The following is a 15,662-nucleotide window of genomic DNA, read 5'->3' as shown; positions in this document are numbered from 1 at the left end:
TCCAACGTTTGTAGCCCCCCCCCAGGAGGCGCTGTCTCAGATCCAAAAGTAAAACAATAAGTACCCTCACCAACCTTCGTCCAGGGTGTAAGTGGAGAAAAGGACTGTGATATACAGTTGAAGAGCTGGTTGGATGCCAAGACACATCACAGACAAACGTCACAGGAAGAGGCCTGTGATGTGGCCTGGACGAAAACAACCACTAGGACATGGCCTCCTTGGCCGTGTCCTAAATTAATACTAAAATTGTAAATAATATTATTAACATTATGTTTTTTTTAGCTGAATTGGATGCAGGCAGCAGAGACAATGTCGTGAAAGGCACCAAGCCAAAAGCTACAACAACTTACGGTACAGCAGGGCCAGGACTGGTACATCTAAACAACAGCTCCAGAACCCAACTGTCAACCTCAGGGTGTGTATGCATGTATGGATGGAAACCAGTAAAGAACCAGTGACCATTTCATACATAGTCCATACTTAAATTTAAATCGTCTGCCGTCTTTGATGTCAAACTACAGTAGACATAAAAGGATTATTGAGTGAACGACACAACGAGACTAAAGAGGAGAACTTTGATTGTACATCAGTTTCCACAACTCTATAGTGGAAGTTGATCCTGGTTTATTGCATCTTAAATTGGTCTTAATGACAGTTTGTACTGAAGACTGGAGGTAACTGCTCTCATCAGTTTCATGGAGAAGGTTCAGGTCCGACAGTGATCACAACATTCTCCAAGTTGATTCATAAATTACGCTCCACTATAAAAGTACGCTGTTTATGTTTATGCATAAAGCAGCCGTGGCCTTAGATATATTTTGATAGTAGCTGCACTTAGTGTCAGCGCTAAACATTTCATTACTTTCAACTATATTTTTAAGAACACTTTGCAGTAATGAATGGTTCCTCTCTGTGTTGTCTTTGTTATCATGAAATACATTATAACAGGGCAACAATAAACACATTATATGTCAATTAATATATTTATTTGGTATAAATTGTTGGCTATATTCTGCTTATTTACAGATTACTGCTAATGGACATGTTTGTTATATTATGGTCTGCAGCGTGTGCCGCTTTATTCAACACATCGATTTTACCAGGACATTATTTAATTAAAACTAAATATGCAAAGTTTAAAAGTGCAAACAAAGGTTTTAGAATAAACAATAATGTGAACAACAGCCCATTAGCCACGAGCTAACGGCTAACGCTGCAAACAGAAGAGTTTGGGGTCTGATGGGAAATGAGGTCATTTCACCACCTCACACCAAACACAGCTGAGCACATTGACTCAGTCACTGATCAGACACTGGTTGTTTTAGTCCTGTGTCTGGAGGACATTTTCACTGGTCAAACACAGGTCCAACACTGATGACGACTGGCTTCCATTACAGGGAGCCTTGACTGGGTCTCAGTTGGGCTGATGTCTGTCTGGCATGACTTAGTAGAACACTTAAATAGAGTGGAGCCTTAATGAATCATCTTTGTGTTTCTGCTGCTTTTACTGCACCTGCAGCTCACAGTGTCTGAAGACAAATGGTCTCCACGGTGACGGCCCTTTTATGGTAAATCCAATTAACAACTGACAATACTATGGGATGACCAGCAGCTTGAAATGCTGGTGTACACACCGGTGTACACACCGGTGTACACACTGGTGTACACACTGGTGTACACACTGGTGAAGACATGATTAATGTCCAAAGATATTCTCAAGCAAAACCTTTAAAAGTCTGTGACTGAGTTAAAGTTAGGGTTCTCTTGGATTCATCAACCGTTTCCATTCTGTTCCACACTGGTAAAGACAGAAAAGTCCATATCTTCATTCAAAAGATCATGAGCTTTTACTTCAAATATGTGAGGAAATACATCAGGTGTGTTACATATATTTACACTGACTGTGAATGAGCGGCCATCACTTTTTGCCAACGATGAAGGACACATCAGAGTGACTCCTGGCAGAAGGTTGTACAGGGTGTTGGTTAATCATTAATGCAGGACCCCCCCCCGCCCCCCCCGTCCTCCCCCACCAAAGATGAACTGCATGTTTACAGTCTGATATTTAATGAGCAGGAAAACGGAGCTGAGTCAGCGATATCTGTCCGTTGGCACAATGTAGCGTCGTAGAATAACGAAGTATCAAGTGACATTTATGATCAATTACAGGAGTTGCCAGGTTTGTGTCTGACGTGCTGCCGCCCCCACGGACAAGGATGTATTTCAGCCTGGAGTGAACGGGGAGAACAGATTGTTGGTGCTGATTAGAGAGAGTTTGTTTTGCATCGCTTCATCCAAACGCAGACACCGAGCTCCGTGGATTCTGTTCAAAAATACATTTATGTTGTTCATGAAGTTAAAATAAAACGATTGTTTGTTCATCTGCAGTGAAATAAATAATGATTTTCTTATCTCGTAAAACAGGGCCGCACTGTGGAAGAGTGGTGACGGCTTCAGCCTAACAGCAATAAGATCACCAGTTTGATCTCCAGTATTAACTGATGACTGATCACTTGGTCCTGTGAGGGACGGCCATACTGTCCAGGGTCCACCAAGCCCTCGTCAATGACCGCAGCACTTGGCCCCCGCACCACCCCCTCTGAAAACTTGAAAGGCTCTCTGCATTCACAGCGTCCCCTGCAGGACAGTAAGGGAAGCTGCTGGCCATTGTACAGAAAACAGTGACTTTGGGAGCAGTAGAGGCCCAGGTGCATTGTGGGTATAAGAGCCCTGCTTCTATGCCTGCGGGGCATTGGTGTGGGTATTTGTAAACTGGCACTGACAGAAAATATAAACACAACATTAATAACCAATGATTAACTCGACAGGTCACCCAAAGTAAGAGCGAGAGCTTCGGCTGCTGCTGCTGCTGCTGCTGCTGCTGCTGCTGCTGCTCCACTGTCGCGTTCACCTTTGTGTAAATGTCAAAGACTGACGGAGGTGATGAAGAGCAGTGTTGTCAACTCAACAAACCAAATCAATCAAAACAAAACGTTTTCGTAGGAACGCCGGCGCAGGACGGTTCTGTCCTCCAGGTTTATGAGGATCGTGTGAACAACAACGTGTTCGACTGTTAGTCTCTATAAATGTGATTTATCTTAGACACAAGTGTGGTCGATGCAGCCAATCATGTTCTTACACATTAATCAAACAAAGAAAAAAGTGTAGATTTTTTTTAGGGATTTTTTTTTTCCTCCCCCGAGGTGTGAACCCCACCACAGTGTTTTGGATTCTGGGAGGAAGAAACTTGGCAGAGAAGAAGAATACATTTCTGCTTAATTAATCCCATTTCTTACTTTGGGGTATTAAAAGGCAATGGGCTGTTTAACAACTTTCCGGGACACTAAACGGGTAATTAGTCAGAGCCTAATCATTTTTCATAGGTTTTATGGTTATGTCCGGGGTCGGGTATCCTCCCGGGAGGGTCACCCCAAATAACAATCTCCATTTCATTTCAGGCCCAGTTTCTCAGATCCTGACGTACGCACAGGATCCTGTAATTTCCTCTCTTCTTTTCCAGATTCTTATTAACTGTGACATGCGCAGCTGTCACACAGCGTCACCTCAGCGACCCTCCAACATGGTTTTCTTAATAACTCGGAGCAGAGGAAGGTGGGATTTTGCTGAAAGCCTCTCCTTTTCATATGATGACAAAAATAATGAAACACGCAGCCAGTATTTGCTGCATCTACAGCGTATTTAATCAAGTGGTTACAGCTACAACCATCATCCGCTCTTGTAGGTGGAGACAGTCTTTCATGTCCAATGACGGAAATCGATGCATCTATTCCACCTTCCATTTATAAAAAAAAAAAAAAAGAAACTTAGGAAACCTGTTCCAACATCAGCACCTAATTGAAGTCTAAGCAACGGCTCATCTGCACAAAGTGTGATCATTTATGGACGTGGTTTCACATTAAGGCTCATCTCAATCAAATTCAACCAAACGACGTAATAACTAACAAAAAAACATTTGAAGAAGTCCAAGAAGACATGTTGCCATCGACTGTTGTTGGGTAGAAACTGTGGCTGTGATCAATCGTTGTGGTCAGATTGACCCAAACCCACAGCAATATATTCATGTATTTTTAGTTCTATTCTAAATAAGCAGATTCTTTTACAGATGACTAACATGTTTTTCTTTGTTTTGGTTATTGTGCTTTTTTTTATTATTTTTTTTATTTAGCAGATCATGAAGTAACACGGCGTCTAATCTCAACCCACACACACTGAAGCAAAGGCTGAAAAATAATGGAGAGGAAAAGGAGCACAATTTCAACTCAACCTTTGAGAATAAAATTCATCAAGGATGTATTTATTCATGCAAAACATTATTAACATGCTTTCAGAGATCTTGGTGGAATACATTTTAATACGTTAGCAGGACCGAGACAAGAGTGTTTTCATTGGCTACAGGTTATGAGAGCCATCAGTGGTCAGCCCAGCTGTTCATCTTTGCTAGCTGCTTTCTCAACCAGGAAGTGAGCAAACACTGTGATCTGTGTTAAATATTCATTGACATTTTACTGTCAAAGTGACCGAAGCACCAGAACCGTCCCGCCCGGGACGTTACGCTATGCAAACTAATGTGAAATCAATTTCACAGATCAATCTCTTAGAACAAGGAAATGCTTTAACCTGGATCTGCAGCTATTAACCCTCAAACACAGAGGGCAGCGTTGAGCCTCTCGTACGACACCGCCTCATGCATCAAGCAAGACAAACACTGCTGAGCTCGTGTCACACTGATATGTGCCATCTGGAGGGACCGCGCCCCTCACACCAACGCTGTCCACCATCCAATCCCTGTCCACCGCAAACCAGTCGTATTTCTGCAGCCGTTAGCATTTCAGATCGTCCACAGATCTGTGTGACATTTGTCTCCAAGTCGATGACCGTGACCAGCGGCGGTGAACGCCGCGGCGGCCGTGGCAGTGAACGCCACAGGTGCTGCGACTGGAGTCATCATTAACCTTTAAACAGCCACTGGACCTTTCCCCGCGGTGGAGACGTTGACCTCCAGGTGGAACTGATGACATTAATGACCATCAGGGACGTTGAGTTATGGAGCTGAGCCAGAATAAATAATACCATTTTACCAGGTGTCAGAGCTGACCACAGCCGACAGGTCAGTTGTCGACACTGGAGTCAGTGTCATCGTGGTGTGACTAGATGACACTGTACTGACACGTGAGTCTGGGCCTGTGACTGGTCCTAGTTTCACTGTCCGACCAAACAGGGACGTTATTCCTGCCACAAGTGACAAAACATCAAAGTTTTTCAAATGTTCCAAATGTTTAAATGACGAATTCAGCCTGGTTTGAATTGACACCAGTCAATATGAACTGGATTGTGGGGGAACGCCCTGGTCAGTTGACCGGTCTGTCACTGGGACACATTCATACCTATGGTGCATTTAGAGGCTTCTAATCCTCTGGGAATAAACTGGAACATAAATAAACTGGGAGAACCCACAAACACCAGGAGGTGAGGAGCCAATCAACACTTTCAAAAAGCTAGTGCTCCTTTACTAGGACACCTACGGCACGACAAGCTGCAGATTCACTGCCTGCTCTACAACACACACACACACACACACCAGATCTCACACTCTGAAGTACTGCAGTATTTGTTATGAACCACAGACACAGACACAGACACAGACACAGACACAGACACAGGAGTGATGAAGTTCCACTGTGTTGACCTAACATGGCTTCTAGGTGAGACGGGAGATAAAAATTCATCACGTCTGTGACGTCAGGAGAGCGAGAACAGCAGCAGCAGCAGCAGCAGCAGCAGCAGCAGCAGGAGGAGGAGGAGGAGGAGGAAAGGACAAACAGGGAAACTTTCTATACATTTCCAGAAATAAAACACCGGCTTCTCTAAATTAGGCAGAAGTGACAGTAAAAATAATAAAGACCCCCTGAGCAGAGGTCGACTGTTGTGTAGGCAGAGAGAAGAGCCTTGATGTGCTGGGACTGTTTTTAATTATGATGCACCTGAATATCATCCAATCACAGTGAGTGGTGGTGGTGATTAAAACGGACCTTTCTGAACCAGGTGTCCTGGTAATTACCAGAGCTGCTTTCCTTTACTCACTCTTCTCCATCAGTCTTATGGTTTTTTCAATGTATCACTGTTGTTGTTGTTGTTTTTTTGAAAAACTGTGAGAGCCCTCTTTCAGTTTTTAATTACCATAATGAACGATAAATGTTCCGCTTTTCATATTATTATAATCATGTCTTGAAAATCCTTTTAGCCACAAAGCAGCGTGTCTTATAGCCAGAAATCTGTCTTTTTAATTCTGCCTGTTTTGTAACGTGCAGCTGCAGGTGTATGGACCACATTTGGGCTATTTTTTACCCCTGGTCCAAGAATAGAAAATTGGTCCAACACTGGTTAAAAATATTCACAGTGACGCATATTTCTTCTCACTTTCAGCCCTGGAGAAATAGGAAAGTAACCTTCCTTTTCCCATGACTCACCTCTTCTCCCTGGTCTGATCTGGGTCAACGCTCTCAGCGGAGGAACTGGACCTGAACAGTGGACACACTCACTTCTAACCTTGTCTTCATTTCTACCATCAGGCAAATGAAGCTTTTTTTTATGTTTAATCCTCATCTTGCTTTTCTGCACTGGAAACCTTTTCGCTCTGACACGCGGCGTGTGACTGAGGTGCTGCCACCAGGGAAATGTGGTAGGTAATGGTACTGCACGCTCTTTTGGTTTGGATGCATAATTTAAAGTTTTTCATTTAAATGATTTTGAGCAAAATTAATGTGTGGTTGTGCCTCCTGTTTATTACAACAGCGCCCCCTACCCCCAAAACAGAACTTATCTTGATGAGTGATGTTTCGTTTCACGTATTGAAGTATTTTATGAGGTTTTTGATGATACTCTTTTCTTCCTGACACTTGTGTGAAGGTGACTTTGTTTGTGCTCTCACTGTGTGAGCATCAACAGTGCTTTTTCTTCAGCCTAAACTTTTTTTTCTTTTTTTTTTTTTACAGGTGACAGCTCTGTTCTGACACTTCTTTAAACTCCTTTATCTTAAGTATATCTGAAAGTTTAAATTCAAATTCAACTTTAATGTCAGAATTTCCTCAGTATAAACGTCCTAGAAATAATAATAAAAAAATGTCATTATCACTGCCTGTGTTCATCTGTGTGTAACAAAAGAAACCAAATGAGTCTGTTTGTCAGACAGACCTGTTTCATCAGCACCAACATACATACATATATATATATATATATATAAAGTATGTTGAGTTTATACGACTGAATATATGGTTACCATGTTGAGTGCAGGCGTGGACATGTGAAGACCGTCTCCCTGCTGTAACAGGTCACTGGTCATTACACTGAGGTCTGTTTGTCTGTGTGTTTAGGAGCAGAGTAAACAACAACACATGGATGTGACAGTTTCATCATCACTGCAGGATTGTCACCACACGTGTGAATTTATCTCACAAACAGCTGTGACCAATAAACACGGTCTTCACACCCAGTCTATTCATCAGGTGATACACTACTGTAAATCACATCAGTGTGTGTGTGTGTTGTTACCTCCCTGGGACCAGAACCTGAGCTGTGTTACTGTATATGTAAATGAGTTCATGCTCCAAACCCCAGAACTGAGCTGTGGCCTGAAGAACCTGCAGCGATGACGATGCAGCACATTTGAAGATCAACTACAACAAGTATCATCTGGTTCAACACAGACAACTGAATATTGGATATTTTATTTCATAATCTTCACATGCCCTGTTGGTGAGTGTAGGAAATGCTTGGCTGTAGATCTGACCAAACTAGAATCAACCGTTTTGACTCTTCGACTGTAACACTGTGACAATAAGACATCAAAGCCACAGATATGAACAAGTGACTCCAGTGAAGTCCACATCCACGCTGCTGTTTTCAGCCTCAGTGCTTCATACTTCTGACACAGCTGTGGAGCAGGAGTACGACATGAGGACGGAGGCCATTTCTACATCTGGATGAATGATCATCAACCAAAGACAATCAACACATTATCAGAAAATCAGCTTGATGTTGACACTGAGTTCCTTCAAAGCTCTGTTGTCCCTGAGAAGATAAAGGCTCTGCTTCTGTTTGTCAACATTTACTTTTGCAGCAGACTGGAAGTGACTCAGCCTCAACCGTCGACATATTTTTGGTTTTTTCATTTCACAGCAGAGTTCACATAAAAAACGACTTCCGAGGCCAAAGGCTTTTTTCCACCGTCAGATGGGAAATCCTATCCCTTAATTCTTTCCGGCTCCAAACCCAGACTCTAAAAGCTGATAGCGATCCCACTCTCAGCTTAGTTTATTTTATGATTTCTGCTTAGTCCAAGGGATTTACAATACGTCTCAATTTTGTACCGGGCTTTTGATTTCCACCTACTCACTTCTGGAAACTAAGTTCAACTGTTTCTTCACACGTCTAAAAAAAAAAAAAACAAAAACCCAGATTAATCAGAGGGAAGCTGTGGATTAATGAACCATGATAAACCACGATGATTCAAAAAGACAAACAACAGCAGGAACTTTTTTTTACTACTTTTAAAAGTAGCATTAATTACTGCACACTTTGTAGAACGTATCAAGTGTTGATGTCAAAACCCGACTCGACGTTCTTCTCCTCGACATCATCAATCAAACTACAGTCATTTGACAATCTGTCTTTGGACTGACTTACTGTCCACGCTCCAGGAGGCTGACACGGGCCACTGACCAGAGGTTGAACCTCCAACAAACACATGCTGCACAATCTCTGGCTCCAATGTTGTGTCTACTTCCAGAAAGTGACCGTCCAGCAGGGGGCGTAATGGAAGTAAGTTTCCTTCTTAACCTCAGCACTGACTCCCATAGGATTGTCCTGCTGTTGATTGGACCAACTGTAGGAGGCGTGGCCCATCGTACTGACATTCTAGACCATAATCACATCCTGTGGCTTCACAACGTGGCCCACGAGTTTCAAACGTTGAACCTACGTGCAGGTTCCTACGTGCAGGTTCCTACGTGCAGGTTCCTACGTGCAGGTTCTGTCCGTCATGAGCTGCAGCTCCAGTTCATTCAGGAACTGCAACTCACTTTGATGTGAACTCAGGGAAACATGTAGAATGATGTGGTTTGTGAAGCATCACAGGTTTCATCATGAAAGGACCATCTGATCACCTTTAATGTTTAATAAGCCGGTCTTGCATGTCTGTGATAACAAACAGCACAAAAGAAGAAAACACTCTCAGTGTTCATCGCCCTCGGACATTTATATCATTAAAGGAAGTCATGAGCTTCAGTCTGATACTGTTTGAAGTGAGAATGGAGAAAATAATCTTATGGACTCAGAGCTGCATTCAAATTCCTTTAACAAGAAGAGAGGAAATTTAGATTTTTTTTCCCACAAAAATATTTTATAATAAAGATGATTTACTGAACATTAAAGACGTTCTTCAGAGCAGCATTTCATTCTCATAACAAGTCGTTTTAAAACATTTCCTTCAAACTGCAGTTACAGAACCTTCAGATCAACAACCTTCCAAACACAGAGCCTAACTTTATAACTAATATAGAAGCTTGTACAGTAGAATAGCATAACATCAAATATCTGCAGCAACTCAATCAACGACCTGTATCTGGATTTCAACAAACTTCAGCAAAATGATTGACAAATTAAAACTGACGTGTCTTTTTTTACCACATTTACTGATTTTACCTTGATTCAACCGGACGATGATGGTGTGTTCAGGTGATGACGGTGGGGTCAGGCGATGACGGTGTGTTGAGGTGATGACGGTGTGTTCAGTTGATTATGGTGGCTGTGTTCACGTGATGATGGTGCGTTCAGGCGACGACGGGGTGTTCAGGTGATGACGGTGGGTTCAGGTGATGACGGTGTGTTCAGGCGATGATGGTGAATGTGTTCACGTGTTGATGGTGTGTTCAGGTGATGGTGGTGTGTTCAGGCGATGATGGTGAATGTGTTCACGTGTTGATGGTGTGTTCAGGTGATGATGGTGACTGTGTTCGAGTGATGATGGTGTGTCCAGGTGTTGACGGTGTGTTCAGGCGTTCAGGCGACTCTCCTTAGTTAACACTACTGTTAAAAACTCATGGTTGACTGTGACGTACTCACAAACTCCAGCATGTGTGTGTGTGTGTGTGTGTGTGTGTGTTTCCTCTTCTTATTATACCATCTTCTTAAACTTTCATTTTAGTTTGTTCCAACACAAAAGAATCATTCAATATGTGTTTATTTCTAAATGTCAGCTTTTGATTTTAAATTTTACAAAGGAAACCTGTTACAAGTCTTATGGTGTTGAAACAAACACTCCTTTTTTATTTTATTAAAATCACGTCAGCTTTTTTGGCTTTGATGTAGATATAATGAGTCAAAGGCAACAACTGCTGGAACTTGTTCCTTTTGTTCTTCTGACCTAAAAGATTAAAGGCACAAAGACAAGGATCAGGACGGGGGAATTGAAAAAGGAAGGAAAACTCTTTAACATTAGGTGAGTAGGTAAACGCAGACAGAAGGCGAGAGGACGAGGACGAGGACGGAGACAGTAACTTAACGTTATCTTTGCCAACTGCCATTAAATACCAAGAACAAAAGATTAAAGACAAAAAGAAGCGAAGGTTAGGTTGAAGTAGACGGTAATGCAACATTCAGGAGACTGCTCTAATGAGACTGGCTCTGTGTTAGTGACTGCTGGAGAAACCTGAACAAAGACCATGAATCTGCTGCTGCTGCTGCTGCTGCTGCTGCCGTGTGTCTTCCTGCTCCTGCCTTTGGTCGTCACACTCAGAGACTCACACTCGTTTCTAGGCTCCGTTCCCCGCAAGTTTGTCCCCTTCAATGGTGAGTTCATCCACAAACAGAATTCAAGTTCAAGCTGCATTTACATTTTAGATAAAAGCGAGTTCTTCCTTCACTAATGCATGTCATTAATGCATTTTAATGAAACGTGATTCTGTTTCCTGACGATCACGACCACAGGTCAGAAACCAATCAGAGAGCAGAGAAAAGAGATTCTGCAGCTTTCACCTCCCGCTGCACAGCTCGCTCTTGTGAAGACGAGTCTTACACTACACTTCATTCCATCTTCAAGTCAACACATTAAACTACAGATCAAAATGTAAACCCTGGTAACGCTGTCACAGCCAAAGGTTTCATATCAGAACAGAGCCATGTTCCTGAGCCGTGTTCTTAGAGAACGTCACAGTCAACATGAAACACCAGCGGTACTGAACTGTACTAGAGCAGGTCATAAGAACCAAAACAGTTTCTTTTCTTTTTACAGAAGTCCAAGCCGCTGTGTTTAATGAGGACGGTGTGACAAACTACAGCACAATGTTGATAAGAGAAGACCTGGCTCTACTGCTAGTGGGCGCCAAAGAGGCTGTGTATTCTCTTGACCTGAACAACATAACTAGGAAACAATCTTCAGTAAGCAACTGTTGACAAAATGACCTGCTGTTGAAGATGCATGGGAAAATGGTCAAGTTTTAAAACAACTTTTTTTACTACACAGTTGAAATGGCCAGTGAGACCCGTCGAGAACAAACTGTGTGTGTTAAAAGGGAGACACTCGGTGGTAAGTGGTTCTTTACTGCTACAAAGATAACCTGTGAGCGTTGTTAATACGACGAAGTGATGGTCTCCTGAAAATCCTTCACAGTCGGAATGCAGGAACTACGTAAAGATACTGCACAAGAAGGAAAATGGAAACATGCTTGTTTGTGGAACCAATGCGTTTGATCCCAAGTGTTGTGATTTGGTAAGACGACGTCACTGAAACTGTGTTTAATTCAAGTGAAACAGAGGCGTTAATGTGCGTTGTATGTTTTTAGTACTTTTCAAACAGAAGTTTAACTCGAGGGAGCAGGATGGAGAGTGGAAGAGGAAAGAGTCCATTTGATCCTGCCCAGAGACACGCCTCCCTCATGGATGGTGAGGAGGTGTTCAGACTGCCTTGAGATTTGACAAGGCGTCTTTTACACTTTCCTTTTCTTATTTTAAACAGGTAACAATCTCTACTCAGCCACTTATGAGAATTTCCAGGGCAACAAACCCACCCTGACCCGCAGCTCTCCTGATTTCATAAAAAACGAAGAATCCAACAATGTGTTAAACGGTGAGATAATACTTATAACCATATTATGGTATGTCTGTACTGCACCGTCTACTGACAGGCTGATTCACTGTGTGTGTGTGTGTTTTCAACTCCAGAGCCAACGTTCGTGTACATGGCTCAAATGCCAGAAGATGAAACGAACCAGGAAAATGATGACAAGGTCTACCTGTTCTTCAACGAGAACGCTCTGGGTCAGTGTGAGTTCTACCAGAAGGTGGCGGTCCCTCGGGTGGCGCGTGTCTGTAAGGTAACACGAGCCTTCTGTTTATTCACAAACTGTGCAACTTATCACAAACGAGTGGATGTTCCTTTCAGAAATGTTCAACTGAGGTACGGTTTTCAGGGGGATCTTGGTGGTCGGAAGATTTTGTACAAGAAGTGGACCACGTTCCTGAAGGCCACACTGGACTGTCCAGTACCTAGATCTCCACTTCCTTACATCATTCAGGATGCGTACCTTTGGTGTGATCCCAAACTGCACTGGAGGAACTGTTTGTTCTACGTCATCTTCACATCACAGATGTACAGAAGTTCCTAAAAGAAGTCATTAAACCGACATTAGAAAGAAGACGAAAAAAAGAAACACCACTAATCCCATTTGCTTTTCTTTGTTTCAGTGACAAATCCCACCCAACAGCAGTGTGTGTCTACCCAGTTTTGGACATCATCACAATGTTTGAAACAGGGACATACAGGCCTTCAGTTCACAGAGATATTCCACTCATGTACAGTCAAAATATTCCTTTCCCTCGTCCTGGAGCTGTACGTTTGTCCATATTCTTACCCCTAGCCTCAAACCCCTGACCTCCTTTGGTGCCTGAAGGTAACCTAATTTTGGGCAGTAATCCCCATTTCTGTCTCTGAACAGTGCATAAACAATGAAGCTCAGAAGATGGGGATAAATCAGTCTGCAGACCTCCCAGACAACACACTTTTATTTGTCAAAAATCGACCCCTTATGGACCACACCATCCACCCGCGAGGAGAGAAGCCTCTGCTGATCAGAGAAGGAGCCACATTTACACGCATCATTGTGAACCACGTCAGCGCTAACGACGGCCAAGCTTACAACGTCATGTTCATCGGCACAGGTGTGTGTTGCTGGTGTTTACACCTGACTTTAAAAAGCCTGACCAGGCTCCAGTTCTATGAACCCAGTCTTTGACGAACGCTCCTGTGTCTTTCCATGAGAAGAGGACGGCACCTTACTGAAGGTAGTTGACTTTGGTGGAGAGGCGTTCATCATTGAGGAAATACAACTTTTCCAGCAAATTGAGCCAATCAAAATCTTGACTCTTTCAAGTTTCACGGTATGTTAGAACAATGAGGCGGGGCCAAGGGGGGTCTTTCAGTGACGTGAGTCTGAAGTGAAGGTTTTATGTAAGTGTTTCCAGTTCATACATCATACGTCAGTGTTTGTGTCTGTCTTGTTGCCACAGCATCAGCTCTATGTGGGATCAGACTCTGGGGTGGCACAAATACCACTGGCCAGCTGTGAGAGGGCATCGTCCTGTCTGGACTGTGTTTTATCAAGAGATCCGTACTGCGGCTGGGACGGCGCTGATGGGAAATGTGTCGTTGTTTTGAATTCACAAAGGTAAACAGATGTCTACGCATTTGATTCAAAACTGTTTTGGAAGACTTGTATCAAAACGGCATTTTATTTGTTTTGCATCGGTGCTGTAGAAAGCTTGTCCAAAGTTTAAAGGAGGGAAACGTCTTCTCTTGTCCAAACTCGGGTGAGTTGGTGCAGTGACGTGTGAGAAACATTAGCAGCTTCATCCACAAATCAAGTTTTTGTCACTAGTGTCTAAATGATTGAAGGGAGTCTTTATGTCTTCAGAGCCGATCACACCAGTGACCGTCTCCATCTGGGAAGGCCAGAACCTGACGCTCAGTTGCCCTTTGCCTTCCAACCTGGCAAAAACCAGCTGGAGGCGGAATAACAGCTCTGGGATCCTGATAGGCCGGCTCCACCGACTGGAAGACCGACTGGAAGACCGACTGGAAGACCGACTGGAAGACCGACTGGAAGACCGACTGGAAGACCGACTGGAAGACCGACTGGAAGACCGACTGCTCATCTTGGAGGCCTCAGAGAGCGATGAAGGCCTGTACCAGTGCCTGTCTGTGGAGCACCAGAAAAGTGTGGCGTACACGACAACTGTGGCTGAGTATGAAGTGACAGTTAATAAAACGATCCCAATCCAGACTGAGAAAAAACAAATCCTGAAGGAATTCACGGTGGAGACGTATGAATGCCAACTAGCTGGAGATGCAGGAGTGCATATTTTACTTACATTACCCACAATTTCTCTAGTTATACTTTTGATTTGGAACTTTTATAAAGGCCATCTTCCCTGTACGTTTTGGAAGAAGAATGTGAAACTCTACAGAACGTCACTGGAAGAACTTCCCACGAACTCTGTCTGTTGTTCATGTAGCCGAAGGAAAGGGAACAAACCAATGCAGGAATCTGCTCTCTAAAATTTGAAAGCCAACCACCAGTGGACCAGTGACATCACCACCGGACATGACAGTGACCCACGCTCTGTATCCAATACATACTGCAGTGACAGTTCTGGGATTTTTTTTTTTTTTTTTTTTTTATAAATGTGTCTCTGACTTCTGTTTAAACTCAACAGCTTCCTGTCGACCATATTTGTTACACATTTATACATTTGCCAACATTTAAAGTTTTTTCTTCTTTTCAGACACAGTAGCCACTAATATCACTCTGTTGTTGTCCTAGTAATACCACACGTTTATGTCCTTTATGGTCTTCTGTGTTTCGATCTCTTAATAAACAACAATTTGAATCTCTAAAAAACGAACTCCATTTTGAACATTTTGGTGATTGATGGGTAAAATTAAATGTTGTTACTCGATTGTAACTATTCTTATTAAGTGTTAGAGCCAAATCGCCCTGCTCCAACTTTCCTCCCGTGCAGCCTACACCACGTGTCTGACCTACTGTACGTCTGAGCTCATGATACTCAACATCACTTTGACATAAAAACCAAGTGATCACAGACTCAGTACTAGAGCACGGCTACAACTTCAACAACTTCTTCAGGACACAGCTGCAGTTTCCTTCGGCTTTTCTTCAGTTTCTAGGCAACTACAGATCCTCTCAACATTTCTTTAATATTAAACAATTTAAAAAGTCATTTTTACAGCTTAAAAAAAGTCCACACCCATGACAGTTTTATACATTTGATCCTACAGGACTCCTTCTCCTCACACATCAATGTGAACACTGACTTTCTCGGGTGGATTTAGTAACCCCCCCCCCAAAACACAACAACCCAGCCGAAACAGGAGTAAGAGCAGGCGCCGCCCGCGCAGCCACCGCCGGCTCCGGAACCCCCAGCACCACCGGCAGCAGCAGCAGTAACAGCAGCAGCAGTAACAGCAGCAGTAACAGATCCTCTCCCTCTTCATCATCCAGATGGAAGGGAGAAGCTGTGAGCTGTGAGTATAAAATACAATATTCATGTGAGCATGAAATAAAATATCA

At 43.1% G+C, this 15,662-nt stretch overlaps 2 protein-coding genes across 5 annotated transcripts in view; one reads left to right on the top strand and one right to left on the bottom strand.

Moving 5' to 3' along the window:
- Nucleotides 1–15,662, bottom strand: part of LOC103379417 (lysyl oxidase-like 1) — a 146,937-nt gene that overhangs the window by 114,966 nt on the left and 16,309 nt on the right. The gene's annotated exons all lie outside the window — the stretch shown is intronic.
- Nucleotides 10,671–15,425, top strand: LOC103379418 (semaphorin-4E-like). 4 transcript variants are annotated; one of them, XM_017032483.2, is made up of 15 exons: nucleotides 10,672–10,866; nucleotides 11,291–11,454; nucleotides 11,540–11,602; nucleotides 11,687–11,785; nucleotides 11,859–11,958; nucleotides 12,032–12,142; nucleotides 12,238–12,389; nucleotides 12,486–12,664; nucleotides 12,760–12,904; nucleotides 13,011–13,233; nucleotides 13,337–13,452; nucleotides 13,582–13,739; nucleotides 13,829–13,881; nucleotides 13,986–14,117; nucleotides 14,178–15,425. In XM_017032483.2, exons 1-15 carry the CDS (start codon nucleotides 10,740–10,742, stop codon nucleotides 14,627–14,629), a joined length of 2,274 nt encoding a protein of 757 aa, XP_016887972.1. In that variant the 5' UTR covers nucleotides 10,672–10,739; the 3' UTR covers nucleotides 14,630–15,425. The 4 variants fall into 4 exon arrangements, with proteins under 4 accessions (XP_024911181.1, XP_016887972.1, XP_024911182.1 ...); XM_025055413.1 differs by having other exon boundaries at nucleotides 10,671–10,866; nucleotides 12,238–12,664; XM_025055414.1 differs by having other exon boundaries at nucleotides 11,309–11,454; nucleotides 12,238–12,664.

Source organism: Cynoglossus semilaevis, chromosome 5 (genome assembly GCF_000523025.1).
Source record: "Cynoglossus semilaevis isolate Cse_v1.0 chromosome 5, Cse_v1.0, whole genome shotgun sequence".
In the NCBI taxonomy this organism is placed as follows: Eukaryota; Metazoa; Chordata; class Actinopteri; order Pleuronectiformes; family Cynoglossidae; genus Cynoglossus; species Cynoglossus semilaevis.
The sequence above is the reverse complement of the archived record's forward strand: the minus strand, read 5'-3'. Positions and strand labels throughout refer to the sequence as shown.